This window comes from Mandrillus leucophaeus, unplaced genomic scaffold, assembly GCF_000951045.1.
Source record: "Mandrillus leucophaeus isolate KB7577 unplaced genomic scaffold, Mleu.le_1.0 Scaffold251, whole genome shotgun sequence".
Lineage (NCBI taxonomy): Eukaryota > Metazoa > Chordata > Mammalia > Primates > Cercopithecidae > Mandrillus > Mandrillus leucophaeus.
Genome location: NW_012102599.1, coordinates 2,529,868 through 2,549,814, shown reverse-complemented (window position 1 = coordinate 2,549,814; position 19,947 = coordinate 2,529,868). Strand labels below are relative to the sequence as shown.

Genomic DNA, 19,947 nt, shown 5'->3' with positions numbered 1-19,947 from the left:
GCGGTGGCGGGCGCCTTTAGTCCCAGCTACTCCGGAGGCTGAGGCAGGAGAATGGCGTGAACCCGGGAGGCGGAGCTTGCAGTGAGATCGCGCCACTACACTCCAGCCTGGGCGACAGAGCGACACACCGTCTCAAAAAAAAAAAAAAGAAAGATAATATAATTTAAAAACACTATTGGAGATGTCAGAAGGATTACAGTTTAGTCAAGTGAGCTGAAGACATATGAAATACATCTTGCCTTTTGTTTTAATTTTACTTTTTTACTACTCCTGGGCTGGAGTGATTCTCCCGTCTCAGCCTCCCTAGCAGCTGGGACTACATGTTTGCGCCACCATGCCCGACTAATTTTTGTATTTTTTACTAGTGACGGGGTTTCACCATGTTGGCCAGGCTGGTCTGGAACTCCCAAGTGACCCGCCTGCCTCAGCCTCCCGAAATGCTAGGATTACAGGCATGAGCCACTGTGCCTGGCCTTTTCTATTTATTTTTGAGACAGGGTCTTACTCTGTCACCTTGGCTGAAGTGCAGTGGCACAATCTCGGCTCACTGCATCCTCGAGCTCCTGAGCTGAAACAATTCTCCTGCCTCAGCCTTCAGAGTAGTTGGGACTACAGGCGTGTGCCATCACTCCTGGCTAATTTTCATATTTTTTGTGGATACAGGAACAGGGTTTCACCATGTTGCCTAGACTTTTCTCAAACTCCTGGGCTCAAGTGATCCACCCATCTCAGCCTCCCACAGTGCTAGGATTACAGGTGTGAGCAAAAAGCAGGATATGGCATTCAGCATTGCTTTTTAAAGAAGGGTCTTCTATGAAGAATTCTCTGTAGATATATAGGAAAAATGCCGACACAATTAAATTACTGAACTAACTCTTACTTTGTACTATAATCTATAGTTAGAAATAAATAATTTTGAATTTGGGCTGAGAATGGTGGCTCATGACTATAATCCTAGCAGTTTGGGAAGCCAAGGCAGGTGGGTTGCTTAAGCTCAGGAGTTCGAGACCAGCCTGGGCAATATGGTGAGATCCCGTCCCTATTTAAAAAAAAAAAAGAAGAAAGTAAAAAAGAAAAAGAATAATTTTGGATTTGCAGATGACCCACTAAAGAATTTAATCTTCAAGGCCAGGCATGGTGGCTCAGAAGGCTGAGGTGAGAGATTGCTTGAGCCTGGAAGGCAGAGGTTGCAGTGAGCCATGATCACGCCACTGTACTCCAGCCCATGCAACAGAGCAAGAACCTGTCTCAAAGAATAAAATTTAAAAAAAAATTTTGTAAAAAAAAAATTTAATCTTCAAGATTATCTCCATGGCCCAGCACAGTGAATCAAGCCCGTAATCTCAACAATTTGGGAGGCCAAGGTGGGAAGACTGTTTGAGGCTATGAGTTTGAGACCAGCCTGGGCAATGTAGCAAGACCCTGTCTCTATTAAGAAAATAATAATAATGTCTCCTTATTTTTATATACAAAACTAGTACTAGCATTGTCTGGGAACTTCAGAACACTCAATAGCTTCGGAAAGTACTCAATAAATACAAACAGAAATCTGAACACTACGTAACAACAGATACTAAAAGTTCCCAGACAGAAACGAAGGAAACTATTCTTAAATTATCAACATTGGCATAGCATCAATGGTTCTTATCTCCTCCTCCAAGATGCACTGTACATTTCATTCACTCTTTAGTTTAACAAACACTTCAGCTTCCACTTCATGGTAGATTTGAGTTCATATTTCCATTTGTAACTTCCAGTTTTAAGATCTGAAGATATGTGAAGTGTGTTTCTTGCTTTTTTTTTTTTTTTTTTTGTTCAGATGGAGTTTCACTCTGTCGTCCAGGTTGGAGTGCAGTGGTGCGATCTCAGCTTACTGCACCCTCCGCCTCCTGGTTTCAAGCGATTCTCCTGCCTCAGCCCTCTGAGTAGCTGGGATTACAGGCGCGCACCATGACACCTGGCTAATTATTTTCAGTAGAGATGGGGTTTCATCATGTTGTCCAGGCTAGTCTTGAACTCCTGACCTCTGGTGATCTACCGTGCTTGGCCGTATCTTGTTTTTTATTTTATTTATTTTTGAGACAGGGTCTCAAAACATATATTATTAAACCAGCTTTAACTCTCTTATCATACAAAAGAAAATGTTATTTTATTTTGAATATGTATGTACAGATGAGCATATGCTCATTAAAGATTATTAGCATTGGTATGTATATACAACTTAACATGTAAAAAATATGTTGATAACACCAAGAAAACAAGAGCAAAATTCACAACTTAATTTATTTTTTTTTTTTGAGACAGAGTCTCACTCTGTAGTCCAGGCTGCAGTGCAGTGGCACGATCTCGGCTCACTGCAACCTCCGCCTCCCAGGTTCAAGCAATTCTTGTGCCTTAGCCTCCTGAGTAGCTGGGACTGCAGGCTCATGCCACTATACCTGACTAGTTTTTGTTTTGTTCTGCTTTTTGCATTTTTAGTAGAGACAGGTTTTTGCCATTTTGGTCATGAACTTCTGAGCTCAAGCCATCTACCTGCCCCCTGCCTCCCTAAGTGCTGGGATTATAGGCATGCAAACCATCGCATCCGGCCTACAACTTAATCTCTATTCGAGCAGGACACACCATTGGGCTAGAATTTTACTAATGATTTTTTCACTAGCACAATACACATTACAATTTAACACTAGAAATCATATTGGTTGTATGCATTTAATCAAATTCCTTCTACAGTATTATCATCTGATTTAAAGACATATTTTTCTCTGTTTAGAAGTAAGCCTACTCTTCTGGTCAATGATATATTGCATAATAATAAACAAAATATTCTGTGACCATGGTAAGACAAATGTGAATTTTTAATCTTTTCTCAAATTTTAGCTGCACAGTAGTAATGAAAATATAACCAGCTACTTTGATACTTTTACCTCATAAGACTTAAAATTAAGCCTGAGTCCAAACATATGTGAACACACAATTCAGCAAGAAATTTACATAAATATTCTCCATTCTTCTCATTTTATTTACCCATCAGTAAAAATTCAAATCAACTTAGTATACATCTAGAACATATTTATCATGTTCATTAACATTTACTGCAAGAGCAGCACAATGCCACAAGTGGGGTATGTATCATATTTATTTTCTTGTTTGTTCTTTATTTTTTTGTTGTTTTAAAAAATTTTATTTTATATATACCATATTTAAAGAACACTAAACTGTAACTATGACTAACTGGTTGAAGTCACAGTAATACAAATTGGAGTTGAACCTAAGATGTTTCTAAACGTCAAAGCTACCTCCAAATGGAACAGCTGGAATTAAGAGATGTAGAGGCCTTTTTCTTCTTTCTTTTTTTTTTTTTTTGTGTGTGACTAGAGACAGGGCCTTGCTATGTCGTCCAGACTGAACTCAAATTCCCAAGCCCAAATGCTTCTTCTGCCTTGACTTCCTAAAGTGCTGGGATTATAGGCATGAGCCACCATGCCAAAGCAGGTAACAGTGGCCTTAACAGCAAGATGAAGTAGTAGCAAAAACGTCAGACATACTTCAGTTCTTATGTTTTGAGTCTATTTTTCTCATTTTAATAAAACAGGAGTGTGGGTGTGGTGGCTCATGCCTGTAATCCCAGCACTCTGGGGAGGCCAAGGTGGAGGGATCACTTGAGCCCAGGAGTTAAAGGCTGCACTAAGCTATGATTGTGCATGCCAGAAGACTCCAGACTGAGCAACAGAGTAAGACCCTGTCTCTAAAAAAAGTGGGGATGAGGTGGGAGAGATTTAATAAAATATTTATTTCAAGAATTAAATGAAGTTACAGGTCGAAGTGCCTAAAACAGAGCCACAATTATGCAATTACTTTGAAGCTATTATACCCTATAAAGGCTACACCTTTACTGAGACATAATTCACCCACTTAATGTGTACAACTTCCTTTTCTTTTCTTTTTTTGAGACGGAGTCTTGCTCTGTTGCCCAGGCTGGAGTGCAATGGCGTGGTCTTGACTCACTGCAACCTCTGTCTCCCGGGTTCAAGCAATTCTCCTGCCTCAGCTTCCTGAGTAGCTGGGATTACAGGCACGTGCCACCACACCCAGCTAATTTTTGTATTTTTAGTAGAGATGGCGTTTCACCACATTGGCCAGGCTGGTCTCGAACTACTGACCTCAGGTGATCCACCTACCTCAGCCTTCCAAAGTTCTGGGATGACAGGCATGAACCACCGTGCCCAGCAACTGTACAGCTTGCTAACTTTTAGTATATTCACAGACTTGTGCAACTATCACCACAATCTATTTTTTGACTATTTTATCACCTCAAGAAGAAACCTGGCTGGGCACGGTGACTCACGCCTGTAATTCTAGCACTTTGGGAGGCCGAGGCAGGAGGATCACGAGGTCAGAAGATTGAGACCATCCTGGCTAACATGGTGAAACCCCGTTTCTACTAAAAATACAAAAAATTAGCCAAGCATGGTGGCGGGTGCCTGTAGTCCCAACTACTCGGGAGGCTGAGGCAGGAGAATGGCCTGAACCCAGGAGGCAGAGCTTGCAGTGAGCCGAGATCACGCCACTGCACTCCAGCCTGGGCGACAGAGCGAGACTCTGCCTCAAAAAAGCAAAACAAAACAAAAGAAACCCTGTAACCATTGGCAGTTACTTCCCCATTCTTCTATCTCTAAGTCACCACCAAATTCCTTTCTGTCTCTAGTCTCTAGGATTTGCTTTTTCCAGTATTTCATAAAAATAATACAATGTGAAGCTTTTGTGTCTGGTTTCTTTCACTTAGCATAATGTTTTCAAGGTTCACTGATACGTTGTATCATTTATCAGTACCTCATTCTTCTTTATAACCAAATAGTATTCCATGATATGGATATACTGCATTTTATTTATCCATTCACCAGTTGACGAACATTTTTGATTGCTTCCATTTTTTTGGCTGTAATGAATAGTGTTGGTATGAACACCTGTGTACAAGTTACTGTGTGGATAAATGTTATACCTAGAAGTAGAACTGCTGAGTCACAAGGGAACTCTAAGTTTGCCATTTTGATCAAACTGTTTCCCAAAGAGGCTGCAACATTTTACATTTCCCCCAGCAATGTATGAGAATATGAATTTATAGAGAAAATTTAAGTGTCAATACTAATGTATTTTAAAATGCTGTTATAAAGGAAAGCCAACAGACTACTTTGGAAAGGGCCTCCCTCACTTGGGGTGGCAGTCATTGGTTAATGCTGTCTAACATTTACCAAGTGCTTACTACTATTCCAGGCACTTGTAACTTACATTTCATCAAATATCAGGCACCATCAACTATTTAACATAACATTGTTTTATGTACCCTTATGATACAGTTTGGATTTGGGTCCCTGCCCAAATCGCATGTCAAATGGTAATCCCCAGTGTTGGAGGTGGGGCCTAGTGGAAACCGGATCATGGTTTCTCATGGCTTAACACCATCCCCCTTGGTGCTGTCATCGTGTTAGTGAGTTCTCATGAGATCTAGTTGTTTTCAAGTGTGTAAGCATTTTCCCCAAATCTCTCTTGCTCCTTTTCCTGCCATGTAAGACGTGTCTGCTTCCCCCTGGCCTTCTGCCGTGATTATAAGTTTCCTGAGGCCTCCCCAGAAGCAGAAGCCACTGTGCTTCCTGCACAGTCTACAGAACCACGAGCCAATTAAACCTCGCCCAGGCTGGAGTGCAATGGCGCATCTCAGCTCACCGCAACTTCCATCTCCCAGGTTCAAGCCATTCTCCTGCCTCAGCCTCCCAAGCAGCTGGGATTACAGGCATGCGCCACCATGCCCAGATAATTTTGTATTTTTTGTAGAGTCAGGGTTTCTTCATGTTAGTCAGGCTGGTGTCAAATTCCCGAACTCAGGTGATCCGCCTGCCTCAGTCTCCCAAAGTGCTGGAATTACAGGACTGAGCCACTGCACCCGGCCTTAAACCTCTATGTTTATAAATTACCCAGTCTCAGGTATTTCTTTATAGCAGGGTGAGAACATACTAACACACCTTGGGAAACAAAAACCTCTGCCAATTAAATTATGACATGCCATCCACCAAAAGATGTATCCTGATTTCACAGATGTTAAAAATGTGGGGAAAAAATAGATCATAGAATTAATGAAATACAGTTATCTACACCGATTAACTTCTTTAGTCTTTGTAACCCTAGGAAAAGATTTTGCAGGTGAAGAACCTGAGGCACAGAGATTACATAAGAAAGATTTGAACTCTGGTTGATTGTTCTTAAATACTCACAGGTTGAGAGATTTTGTCCTTACTTTTTCCTTATCAGAATAAAGGAAGTAAAGCCCAGTGACTTAACATATGGGCTTATAACAGCCATATGGAATCTGGTTCCATTTAACTTCTAAGCCTCAGCTCACTCATTTATTAGGGTGGTTATGAAGACTTTTGGGAAAAGCATATAAAATTCCTAGCACAAAACAAGTGACAGCTGCTACCGTCATTATTTAATAGTAAAAATAAACTTTTTTTTTTTTATTAATAGTAAACATATTATTTTACTACATATAGTAAATAGTAAAATAGAGAACGGTTCCTATAAGAGCTCTTTTCTTCCTTTCCCCTTATTTCCACGAATAAAACAAAAAACAAAATAAAACAAAATCCAAGGCCGGGCACAGTGGCTCAAGCCTGTAATCCCACAGCACTTTGGGAGACCAAGGTGGGCAGATCACGAGGTCAGGAGATCGAGACCATCCTGGCTAACATGGCCTGAACCCGGGAGGCGGAGAATAGCCTGAACCCGTGAGGCGGAGCTTGCAGTGAGCTCAGATCGCGCCACTGCACTCCAACCTGGGCGATAGAGCGAGACTCTGTCCCCAAAACAAAAAACAAAAAACAAAAACAAACAAAAAAAATTAGCCGGGCGTGGTGGCAGGCGCCTGTAGTCCCAGCTACTCAGGAGATTGAGGGAGGAGAATGGCGTGAACCTAGGAGGTGGAGCTTGGAGTGAGCTGAGATTGCGCCACTGCACTCCAACCTGGGCGACACAGCAAGACTCCGTCCCCCAAAACAAACAAACAAACAAAAAAATCCAACTGTCCATCAACAGCTGAATGAGAAAACAAAATATGGTCTATACTTAGAATGGAATATTATTCAGCCTTAAAAACAAATTCTGACACATGCTTTAACATGAATGAACCTTGATGACATTATGCTAGGTGAGATAAGCCAGACACACAACGACATTTTATGATTCCACTTACATGAGGTTTATGAATTAATCAAATTTAGAGAAACAAAAACAGTGGTTACCAGAAGCTGGGAGCAGGGAATAATGGGGAGTTATTGCTTAATGGGTATGAAGTTTCAGTTTGGGAAGGTGAGAAAGTTCTATAGACAGATAATGGTAAAGGTTAAACAACAAGGTAAATATACTGCCACTGAACTGTACACATAAAAATGATTACAATGGTAATTTTATGTCATGTATATTTTATCATAATTAAAAAAAATCAACCAGACTTATCAGAAAATAGATGTACATAAACAATAGACTAATAGGCACCCCATAATGCTAGGTGAGCCAAAATCACCCTGGAACTTTCATTATCATATCTATTCTTAAACTGGAATAACCAATAGGTTGAATGAACAAATTCTAGAACATTCTGAGTGACTGCTATCATATGCTCAAGGGACACTACACTATTGGAAACTACTAATATATAGGTGTATAAGACATGGTCCTTGACTCAGGAGCATAGAAGCTAAAAAAAGATACATATCCAAAATAATACATGAGTTGGAACTATATTTGTGTTGTCACTATATAAACTGTATAAAATGCTATTGAGAGAGGAGAGGGAGAAACATTTGATGAACTCAGCTTAAAGAAGAAAGTGATACTCGGGCCTCATAGAAAACTACAATTTTAAATAATAGGGGCAAAGATTTAAGCGAAACTGATAGAAAGTTGTGGAAGAATAAGCATCATCTACAAATAAACAATCTAAGATGGAAAATAAGACCCACATTGTGGGTGGAAGTGGTAGAAGATTAGAGTGGGAAACAAGATTGGGGTCAGGTTCTAGGAGGTTTAAAGTGTCAAGCCATGGAGTTTAGACTTTATTCAGGGAAAGAAAAGCAGCATGATCAAAACTGCACTCTAGGAATATTTCTAGACCAACACTGCAGAGAATGAGTATAAGTGGCAAAGATGGAAGGGTGATTAAATAACAGACAAAATAGGGAATAAAGTTGAATGCCTAAAGTGCTGATGACAGTAAAAGCAGAGACATAAAGGAAGTGGTTCAATCAAAAAATAAGTTTAGGTTGGGTCCCCATGTTGTACATGATCTTAGGGTATTCCATTCTCCCTTTCAACATTTATCACAGTTGCAATTCCATGCTCAGTTTTTTTCCCCACTATAATGTGAGCTCTATGAAAGGAGGAACAGTGTAAGTCTTAGTTACTGCTATATTCCTTGGCACAAAGTACTCAAATAATGACTGAATGAAGAAGCTAGTCTCCTAAAACACATACTTCTTTGAGTCAAGTAAGAACCTCTGTCTATGTGTAAAAGGGCTCTCTAAATTTGGGAACACTGACAAGTATTTCTAGATCTAGCATATGAGCCATTGTCAGATGTACATCCTATTCCAGTTTTGAGCCATTAATGGCTGCCTTTGGGTAAGTTTGCTTTTCATTCTAATTTCAGAAGCAAGCCATCTGCCATTACCTAAAATACTGTCCACATCAAATTTACACAGTAAACAACTCATAAAGCTGTGACTTTAATAAGCCTTAAAATATATATTAATAAAAAGAGGTCAGAAATATAAAATATTTTATAAGTTCATGCACAAAAATAGGCTTACAGTACCTTAGGGGGATTAAATGGGTATGTTTCTGGTATTTTTATCTCTAGTTGATATCTTCCTCCTAAAAAAATGGGGAAAACAAAGTTAAGAATGCTGCTCAATTCAAATATGTAAAACAAATATATTGATGAACTTTTCAGAGCAGCTATTTCATATTCAATTAAATAAATTCATTTTAAAGTTGAAACCCAGAAAGAAAGTAATCAAAAGCACTAGTTTTTAATTTAAAGGTTGTTTAAAGCATACAGAATATCCACTTCATACAACTATATTAGTTTATCAGTGAGTAACAAGGCTAGAGATAAATACATTAAATCCAGACAATGCAACGTCAACATTTCATCAGGACAATTAACTATTAGAGTTCTAATCTCCCACTGTGTCCTCTAATCCACCCTGTTAAGAATTGCTAAATAACAAACAAAAAAAGGGTCAGAAAAAAAAGAAGAAAGAAAGAAGGCAAGGAGGGATGAAAGTATAGATGATACAAAGGACAGAGACTATGCCATAAACAAAATTCTACTTCTGGCTGCTTCTTGCAAATGAAATAAGGTCCCAAATCTTTTCATTTGTGCCCTAAATTAAATGTCAATACTTATTTGTTAACATTTTATTTGTGCAATTAAATTGTAATTACTTTTGTACCAGCCTAAAAAAAACAAGCTAGGTCCATGGCTAATTAATGCCTGCAGTCTCAACACTTTGGGAGGCTGAGGTGGGAGGACTGCTTAAAGCTAGGCCAGGAGTTTGAGTACAGCCTGGTCAATACAGCAAGACTTTGTTTCTATTTTAATATAAAAAACTTTAAATATATTTTTTATTTTTTAAACAAAATTCAACAAGAGAGATAGACATAAAGACAAACTATTCCTTTATTTTATTTATTTATTTATTTATTGAGACGGAGTCTGACTCTGTTGCCCAGGCTGGAGTGCAGTGGAGCGTGGTCTCTGCTCACTTCAAGCTCCGCCTCCTGGGTTCACGCCATTCTCCTGCCTCAGCCTCCCAAGTAGCTGGGACTACAGGCACCCACCACCACGTCTGGCTAATTTTTTGTGTTTTCAGTACAGTTGGGGTTTCACCATGTTACCCAGGCTGGTCTCGATCTCCTGACCTCGTGATCCACCCGCCTCGGCCTCCTAAAGTGCTGGGATTACAGGCGTGAGCCACCGCACCTGGCCCAAACTATTCCTTTAAATGGGTTTATAAAATGCAAAATTTTACCAAGGAGCTTTTCTAACCAGTAATATACAAATAGAAGGCAACTTTTTGTTTTGTTTTGAAGTTATCTGGAGCAACTAGCATCTATACAGCATTTTTAAAAAGCTTATCTAGGTCGGGCACAGTGGCTCACACCTGTAATCCCAGTACTTGGGAGGCCAAGGGGGCGGATCACAAGGTCAGGAGAGTGATACTATCCTGGCTAACATGGTGAAACCCCATCTCTACTAAAAAATAGAAAAAATTAGCCAGGCATGGTGGCAGGCACCTGTAGTCCCAGCTACTTGGGAGGCTGAGGCAGAAGAAAGGCGTAAACCGGGAGGTGGAGCTTGCAGTGAGCCAAGATCGTGCCACTGCACTCCAGCCTGGGCAACAGAGCAAGACTCCATCTCAAAAAAAAAAAAAAAATTATCTAGCATCTAGCTTCTCACAACTGGGGTACTCAAGACTCAAGGAGAGGATAATTGCCTCTTAAGAAACTCTGGGCCGTGCACAATGGCTTATGCCTGTAATCCCAGTACTTTGGGAGGCTGATGTGGACAGATCACTTGAGGCCAGGAGTTCAAGACCAGCCTGACAAACATGGTGAAACCCCATCTCTACTAAAAGTACAAAAATTAGCTGAGTATTGTGGCATGTGCCTATGATCCCAGTTACTCGGGAGGTTGAGGCACAAGAATCGCTTGAACCCAGGAGGTGGATATTGCAGTGAGCTAAGATCGCACCACTGCACTCCAGCCTATGTGACAGAGCGAGAATCTGTCTCAAATAATAAACGGAACAGAACAGAAAAAAGAAAAGAAAACTCTGAAGGGGTAGTCTTGCACTGGATGAGAGGCTGGATTCAACTCTTAACTCTTAAGAGTTTAAGCATCTTCTAAGATTTTATGACCAATTACTAATAACAAAATACTATTACAAAATACAGTAAATAAAACTGTTCTATTGAAATATTTATATATAAGACTATGAGATTTTATTTCAAGATAATCAAAGAATACATTAGATCAAAGATGGCCATGAGCTGATAGTTATTAAAGCTGGCTGAAGAGGTTGCATTATATTCTTTTTTTTTTTTTTTTTTTGAGACGGAGTCTCACTCTGTCACCCAGGCTGGAGTGCAGTGGCGCCATCTTGGCTCACTGGACGCTCCACCTCCCAGGTTCACGCCATTCTCCTGCCTCAGCCTCCCGGGTAGCTGGGACTACAGGCGCCTGCCACCATGCCCGGCTACTTTTTTGTATTTTTAGTAGAGACAAGGTTTCACCGTGTTAGCCAGGATGGTCTTGATCTCCTGACCTCATGATCCACCTGCCTCAGCCTCCCAAAGTGCTGGGATTACAGACATGAGCCACCTCGCCCGGCCTATTCCTTTTTAAATATCTGAAACTCCCTGTAATAAAAAGTAAAATAAAAAACTGTGTGCTAGTAGCATTATTATCTTCAAAATTCTATACACTCAGTTCTTTAAAAAGTCAAACAGGAGACTTTCTTCAGTATATTCTAGACTCTCTCAAATGTATCTCCTTACTACTCCATTGTTATGAATGGATGGATAACTATGAATCTGAGGAAAAAATAAAAGTGGTACTATTTTCTTCAAGCCCTTTTTGGTTTGAATCCCTCTTTTCTTCTTCTTCCTCTTTTTCTTTTTTTTTCTGAGACGGGGTCTCGTTCTGATGCCCAGGCTGGAGTGTAGTGGTAAAATCTTGGCTCACTGTAACCTCCACCTTTCAGGTTCCAGCAATTCTCATGCCTCAGTCTCCTGAGTAGCTGGGATTACAGGTGCCCACCACAACGCTCAGCTAATTTTTGTATTTTTAGCAGAGATGGGGTTTCACCATGTTGGTCAGGCTGGTCTTGAACTCCTGGCCTCAAGTGATCTGCCCACATCAGCCTCCCAAAGTGCTGGGATTACAGGCAAGAGCCATTGTACCTGGCCTCTCTTCTTGCTATTTTTGAGATGGATTCTCACTCTGCTGCCCAGACTGGAGTGCAATGGTGCGATCTTGGCTCACTGCAACCTCCACCTCCCAGTTACAGCAATTCTCCTACCTCAGCCTCCTGGGTAGCTAAGACTACAGGTGTGTGCCACCATGCCGGCTAATTTTTTAATTTTTTAAAGTAGAGATGGGGTCTCACCACGCTGGCTAAGCTGGTCTCGAACTCCTGACCTCAAATGATCTACTCGCCTCAGCCTCCCAAAGTAATGGGATTACAGGCATGAGCCATTATGCCCAACCACTAGTTCTTTTTAATATAATCCCATAGTGATTAATGCATGAGTTGAACTAAATGCCTGAATCGCAGAACATATAGTAACAATAATGAAACTTAAAGAAAAGTAGTGGAAAGAAAAAAAAAAAAAAAACTGACACGTAAGAGAAGGGTACCTGAAGAAATAATATAATCCCATAGTGATTAATGCATGAGTTGAACTAAATGCCTGAATCGAAAAACATATAGTAACAATAATGAAACTTAAAGAAAAGTAGTGGAAAGAAAAAAAAAAAAAAAACTGACACGTAAGAGAAGGGTACCTGAAGAAATTTTGTGACTATAACCGTCTATACCCAGAATTAGAAATGCTAGCTTCAAATATAGTTATAATAAATTTGGCTTCGGCACTACATAGGCTTTTCTTTTTCCTTCCTAAGAATTATTTTTTTCTGATTAAACTCCAGATTACCATCTCTATAACCCATCATACAAAGTTCTTGTTAATGGCCAAAATAATCTCTTAGGAGCAGTGTGAGGGCCCAGAGATACTATATAAATAATGCTGGACTCACGAGTCTCTAAAATCTTATTTCTATTTCTATCCCTTATGTTACATGCTCTGACAACTTTCAATATACGACCACTTAGCATTAATCATAGCATCATCTGATCAGGGTAATATGACTAATGATAACTATATTATTCACATTATAATAGTTTTTACTATAAAACATTAACTTCTTGAAGAATAGCTTTTAATATTAAAAATTAACCATCTTTAAATTTAACTTAACCCAAAGAGGAGATGGGGAAGGAATGAGAATTTTTAAGCTGTCAACAATGATTCCATAAACCTAAAAGAAATTTTAGGAAGAAAAGCTCAAGAACTAAACTGTTCCTTTGTCACTGATTAAGGCAAAAGAAGTGAAGAAAATTGAGTTAAGTAATATCTACAATATGGCATTTTCCCGTGAGTACTCTACTTCACAATCTGATTCTTTAAATACTATAAAACAGCTGCCTCATTACTTAATAATGGTCATAAATAGTTTAACATTCCACATGTGAACTTTTGCCTTAGCATTTAAGTTTAGATTTTTAAAAACTCAAAAAACTGCAACATCCTTGCAATAAATATTTAACCTACCGTTATATTTAAAAGAAAAAGCATTAAAGTTTATGCCCTTGAATGGTACTTTTCCTTAACAAAATGAACTTCTCTCAACAGTTTTACATAAAATAATAGAATTAAAGTTAGTCTACCTCAAACATATACCAAAAAGCATATTAAATCTAATCTCATCAAGATACTCATTTAGCAGCAGCAGCAGCAGAAATAAGCACTTTTTTTTGAGACGCAGTCGCCTTCTCTCGCCCAGGCTGGAGTGCAGCGGTGAGATCTCAGCTCACTGCAACCTCCGTCTTGTGGGTTAAAGGGATTCTCCTGCCTCAGCCTCCTGAGTAGCTGGGATTACAGGCCCACACCACAGCACCCAGCTAATTTTTGTATTTTTAGTAGAGATGGAGTTTCACCACGTTGGTCAGGCTGGTCTTGAACTCCTGACCTCGTGATCCACCTGCTTCAGCCTTCCAAAGTGCTGGGATTACAGGCATAAGCCACCCCGCCCAGACAGAAATAAGCACTTTTAAATGACCAAACTTTTGGCCCCATTCTCGGTATCGGGAAAAAGAAAAGAAAAAAATGACCAAACTTGCTTCTAACCAATAAAGAATATATCTTTTTTATTTTTTATTTTTTTGAGACAGAGTCTTGCTCTGTCGCCCAGGCTGAAGTGCAGTGGCATGATCTCCGCTCACTGCAACCTCTGCGTCCCGGGTTCACACCATTTTCCTGCCTCAGCCTCCTGAGTAGCTGGGACTACAGGCGCCCGCCACTACACCCGGCTAATTTTTTTGTATTTTTAGTAGAGACGGGTTTCACCATGTTAGCCAGGATGGTCTCGATCTCCTGACCTCGTGATCCACCTGCCTCAGCCTCCCAAAGTGTTGGGATTACAGGTGTGAGCCACCGCACCCAACCATAAGAATATATCTTAATATATCTTAATGTATATAAGTATACATTATCCATTTTAAAAAATTAATCTACCTATTAAATATTGCTTCTAATTTAGCTCAGGAAGTGCCTTGTTTATAAAAATCAGTTAAAAAATTTAAAACTTTGCCGGCAGACCTCTAAAATAATGTCATTGCCCTACTATCTTCCAAAAATACTTCAAAACAATCTAAAAAAAAAAATTCAAGAATAACTGTAAGGCTTGTCTTCAAGAAGAAGCTAATATTACATAAAAACATCTGCTATTAGGACAACCACCTGATTTTCGTAAGATAACTAAAGGTCTCCTCTACATTTAATGATTGTAAAAAAGACTAAATGAAATAGCATCCATGAAAATGGCCAGACCAAGCAAGGCAGATAGGAAGCACTCAATAAACAGCATAAAAAATTAAATATCTAGAAATGGCTCATATTAACTATAAAACAACAAATAAAATTTTATCACTTAAGAATTGGTACAAGGTTGGGCACAATGGCTCATGCCTAGAATCCCAAGACTTTGGGACACTAAGGCAAGAGGATTGTTTGAGGCCAGGGGTTTGAGACCTGCCTGGGTAACTTGGCAAGATGCCATCTATCCAATAAAGAAAGAAAAAACGGGCCGGGTGCGGTGGCTCATGCCTGTAATCCCAGTACTTTGGGAGGCCGAGGTGGGCAGATCACAAGGTCAGGAGTTCAAGACAAGCCTGGCCAATAATGTGAAACCCTGTCTCTGCTAAAAATAAAAAAAATTAGCCGGGCATGGTGGCGGGGGCCTGTAGTACCAGCTACTCGGGAGGCTGTCAGGAGAATCACTTGAACCCAGGAGGTGGAGGTTGCAGTGAGCCAAGATCGCACCACTGCACTCCAGCCTGAGCGACAGAGTGAGACTCTGTCTCAAAAAAAAAAAAAAAAAGAAAAAAATGAATAAACAGAATTGGTATAATATGCTAAAGACATTCTAGGGTCTTCAACAATCTGGATTAAGAACAAGAAAATATTCAAAAATAATAGATTTTAAAAAAGTGTTTTGGGTAGCTGGGCGCAGTGGCTCACACCTACAATCCCAGCACTTTGGGAGCTTGCGGTGGGTGGATCATGAGGTCAGGAGATCGAGCCCATCCTGGCTAACAAGGTGAAACACCATCTCCACTAAAAAAACACACAAATAAATTAGCCAAGTGTGGTGGCGGGCACCTGGAGTCCCAGCTACTCGGGAGGCTGAGGCAGGAGAAAGGCATGAACCTGGGAGGTGGAGCTTGCAGTGAGCCAAGATCGCGCCACTGCACTCCAGCCTGGGCAACAGAGCGAGACTCCATCTCAAAAAAAAAAAAAAAAAAAAAAAAGAGGTTTTGGGTAAACTGTTCATTACAGAATTATAGAACCACTCAAAAGTATTTAGCTGGCAGCTGGGGGTGGTGGCTCATGCCTGTAATCCTAACACTTTGGGAGGCTAAGGCAGGCGTATCACCTGAGGTAAGAAGTTCAAGACCAGCCTGGCTGTTATTGTGAAACTCCGTCTCTACTAAAAGTACAAAAATTATAGCCGGCATGGTGGTGCACGCCTGTAATCCAAGCTACTCGGGAAGCTAAGGTAGGAGAATCACTTGATTCTGGGAGGTGAGGTTGCAGTAAGCCAAGATTTCACCACCGCACTCCAGCCTGGGCAACAGAGAGACTCAGTCTCAAAAAACAAACAAACAAAAATTAACAACAAACACATATGAAGTATTTAACTGGATGTGGTGGCATGCACCTGTAGTACTAGCTACTGAGGAAGCTGGAGGATTACTTGAGCCTAGGAATTCAAATTTATAATGAGCTATGACCATGCCACTGCTCTCCAGCCTGGGTAACAGTAAAACTTTGCATCTAAAAAAATAGATAACAAAACAAAATAGACATCACCACCACTTCCAATATTAAGTGAATTCTGATTTACATAAAGTGATTAAAAGCACAGGCTTTGAAGGCAAAGCCTATCCGTTGTGCTAAGATGGTTGACCTTAGACAAGTCACTTCTCTGAACTTGTTTCTTCATCTATGAAACAGCAAACATTGTATTTACCTAATAAGATTTGCTGAAAGGATTAAATGAGAAAATACATGCAAAGATTGCATAATTAGGGTTACCATATATTCTGTTATGTTTTCTAATAAACAAATATTTGAATAGCTATTAATGCAAGAACCTTGGTTATATGCTGTATAACCTAAATTTACAATAATATTAATTAACGAAGACTCACCTAATAAGAAAGTAAAATGCTATAAGGCTTATTTCTGTATCTTACCACCCAACTCCATGGTCTAAAGTAGCTACAGAGTTAATTTGTGAACACCAAGTTCAGCAAAGCCACCTCCTTTCTATGTGTCTTGAAATGATCACTAAAAGCTTTCCTGAATAAAGAAAACATTTGGACTACAGCCTGTATGAAGACATATGAGTGAATGAAATGCTAAATGACAGAAAGAAGAACTTTAAAAACAAAAGCAACATTTCACCAGTGAGATATTTAAGGCAAGGTCTGTTTTAGATACCATATGAAGGGTAACTGAGTGTCTATAGTCCATATAATTTAGAGGTTTACCATGCCAGATCTTTTATTCTATTAAATTCTAACCTATAATACCTGTAACAAAGCTCTGCTAAACTTTTTGTGGAAAGAAAAAAATTAGCTAAAATTCAGTAAGAAATACCAGTCTATATTAAGTATCTAAATTTAGTATTTTTAAAATTGCTGTTTATCTAAACCAAATGAAGTTACCCTCCATATAATTTATAGATGTTTAAGATTATTCTGATTTAATGTTTTAGACAAGTTCTAATACGCACAATATTTTGATACAGAAAAAAGTACTTGCCTTCATATGGTGTGTCTGGAGGTCCTGCTATTTCTCCTCTTAATTCTGTAAAATTCTCATCTACAAGATCTACTTTAATTTGATTTTTGCTCGTCTTAAAAATAAACAGAAAATAAATGTTAGTATGTCAGCAAGAAAAACGCCTAAAGTATTACCTATAAAAATTTTTGAAACTCCCCCCTTTCATAAACTTGATTATCTGCTCTAGTAAAGTAAGTCTGGGCTTTTCTAGGACTTAATTGGCCAGTTTTAAGAATATTTAAAACAAACTAATAAATTTTAACTTCAATGTTTTAAATGAAATAACACCACTTTGAACAATACAATGGCTTCTTGAATTTCTAGGAATGTCATGAGAGAAAAATAGTATAAAACCTATTTTATGTTTGCCAATTCCATGTATATTAGGTCCAAAGTGATTAATCATCCACAGATGAACGCTAAGATACTATATTCTGAACTATACCCCCAGGATACATGAGTTCTGCTTATATAAACAGAAAATTCAGGGTAATTAAAAGCCATTTAGGCCATAAACTCTCACTTGAACCAACCATAATAACGCTAAATGTTTAGTTTAACTGACTGAAATAGTACACTATCCACCAGAATGATGAAAGCTCTAGCTATGTAACAGATTCTCCTTTCCATGAAAATTCCAAAGGACTAAATGCCTCAAAAGAATCTAAGGCCTTCTTCAATTTGTTTTTCTGCTTAGTTTATTAAAATGGCAACTACCTACTTCCAAAAACCAGATTTCTACTTTACATTTATCTACACTGACTTATTTTGCACTTTATACTACTCCAAGTACTCTCCTATCTATAGCATTACTGAATCTCTTAATCTTATGACAGTCCATTCTCAGAGCCATGATAACCTTAAATGAGTCAGAAAACCATCCCAGTGGGATTCACATTAACATTCATAAGTGCCTGCCTGCAAATGGGCTCTCCACTTATATTCTCAAACCTATGTTAAAAATACAGTAAATCCTCTCCTCTCAATTTTTTAAACCAAAATCCCTAAAGTACAAGTTATATCTTCTTTTTTTTTTTTTTTGAGACGGAGTCTTGCTCTTGTCACCCAGGCTGGAGTGCAATGGCACGATCTCGGCTCACTGCAACCTCTATCTCCTGGGTTCAAGCAACTCTCCTGCCTCAGCCTCCTGAGTAGCTGGGATTACCGGCACCCACCACCATGCTCAGCTAATTTTTGTAATTTTAGTAGAGACGGGGTTTCACCATGCTGGCCAGGCTTGTCTCAAACTCCTGACCTCATGATCCTCCCATCTCAGCCTCCCAAAGTGCTGGGATTATAGACCTGAGGCACTGCGCCCGGCCTATATCTTCATTTTTTTGGTTAGAATTCCATATTGTTACCTGATTGACACAACGTATCTACTCTTATGAAACAAAGCCTCACTCAAGATTTCAAAAGTGAAGTTTTTTGCTTTTAGATTGACTTTCTTAAACTTGATTACTGGATGAAACGGTGTAAGAATTACTGTTTTAAAGGTCTTTGGCTTCCTCCTCCAACCCAAAAAAATACACAATTTTTACTCTTTTACTATGTTAAATATTTTTTAGTACAGAACACTTAGTTCAGAAACAATACATTACTTAAAATCCTAATTTTTCAAAGTTCACATCATTCCTAATTAATCCTGTCTTTTAATAAAAACACAGGATTTAAAAACTTACTTTCTAATTAGTATTGTTTTTTCATGTTTTTCTGAAAATATTTTTATCCAAAAACTAAATTTAACTATAAATATGTACAATAAGAAACTACTTCTTATGCCCTAAAAAATCATTAACAACCTTGGTATTTGTGGTAGAGGAGAAAATGTACATTTTAGCAACAGTAAAAATACTTTGATGGCCAGGCACGGTGGCTCACAAGGTCAGGAGATCGAGACCACGCTGGCTAACACGGTGAAACCATGCCTCTACTAAAAACACAAAAAAATTAGCCAGGCGTGGTGGCGGATGCCTGTAGTCCCAGCTACTCGGGAGGCTGAGGCAGAATGGCATGAACCCGGCAGGCGGAGCTTGCAGTGAGCCAAGATCGTGCCACTGCATTCCAGCCTGGGTGACAGAATGAGACTGCGTCTCAAAAAAACCAAAAAAAAACAAAAACTTAATTGGGTGTGGCGGTGCACACCTGTAGTTCCAGCTACTCGCCAAGCTGAGGCAGGAGAATCGCTTGAACCCAGGAGGTGGAGGTTGTAGTGAGCCGAGATCGTGCCACTGCACTATGGCATAGCCTGAGTGAAAGAGCAAGACTCCATCTCAAAAAAAAGAAAAGAAAAGAGAATTGTCTAGTTAAATTATGCATAAATAATGTTAAAAAGAAAATTGGAGGCATTCAACTTTCACTGACCAATTTAAGAAGCCAGTGTTAACTTAGAATACACTTAAATTTCTCCTCTTAAGGCTTCTTACAAGAATAATCATCTTGCTAATCATCAATGCTTTCAAACATCTCGATAGCTTTCCATAATCTCCCCTCCAAAAAGTAGTATGTAAATAACCCAAAGATGTTAGGATACTAAAGGATCTGATTAACGTTTTTTTGGGAAAGGAGGAGAGGGAGATTAGAAAAGCTGCTTTTTGGGACTGCCCAAATCTCTGGGTAACAAAATGCTAAATGATTATTCATTGGCCGGGTGCGGTGGCTCAAGCCTGTAATCCCAGCACTTTGGGAGGCCGAGACGGG

At 39.3% G+C, this 19,947-nt stretch overlaps 1 protein-coding gene across 3 annotated transcripts in view; it reads right to left on the bottom strand.

Moving 5' to 3' along the window:
* Nucleotides 1-19,947, bottom strand: part of UBE2K (ubiquitin-conjugating enzyme E2K) — a 95,151-nt gene that overhangs the window by 40,311 nt on the left and 34,893 nt on the right. For 2 of the 3 annotated variants that reach the window (XM_011983564.1, XM_011983565.1), the window contains exons 2-3: nucleotides 17,227-17,320; nucleotides 8,864-8,922 (exon numbers count right to left, since the gene is read on the bottom strand). The exons of the other annotated variant lie outside the window; for it this stretch is intronic. In XM_011983564.1, coding sequence (XP_011838954.1) covers nucleotides 8,864-8,922; nucleotides 17,227-17,320 — 153 coding nt within the window. The remainder of the gene's footprint in view (nucleotides 1-8,863; nucleotides 8,923-17,226; nucleotides 17,321-19,947) is intronic. 3 annotated transcript variants of the gene reach the window in all.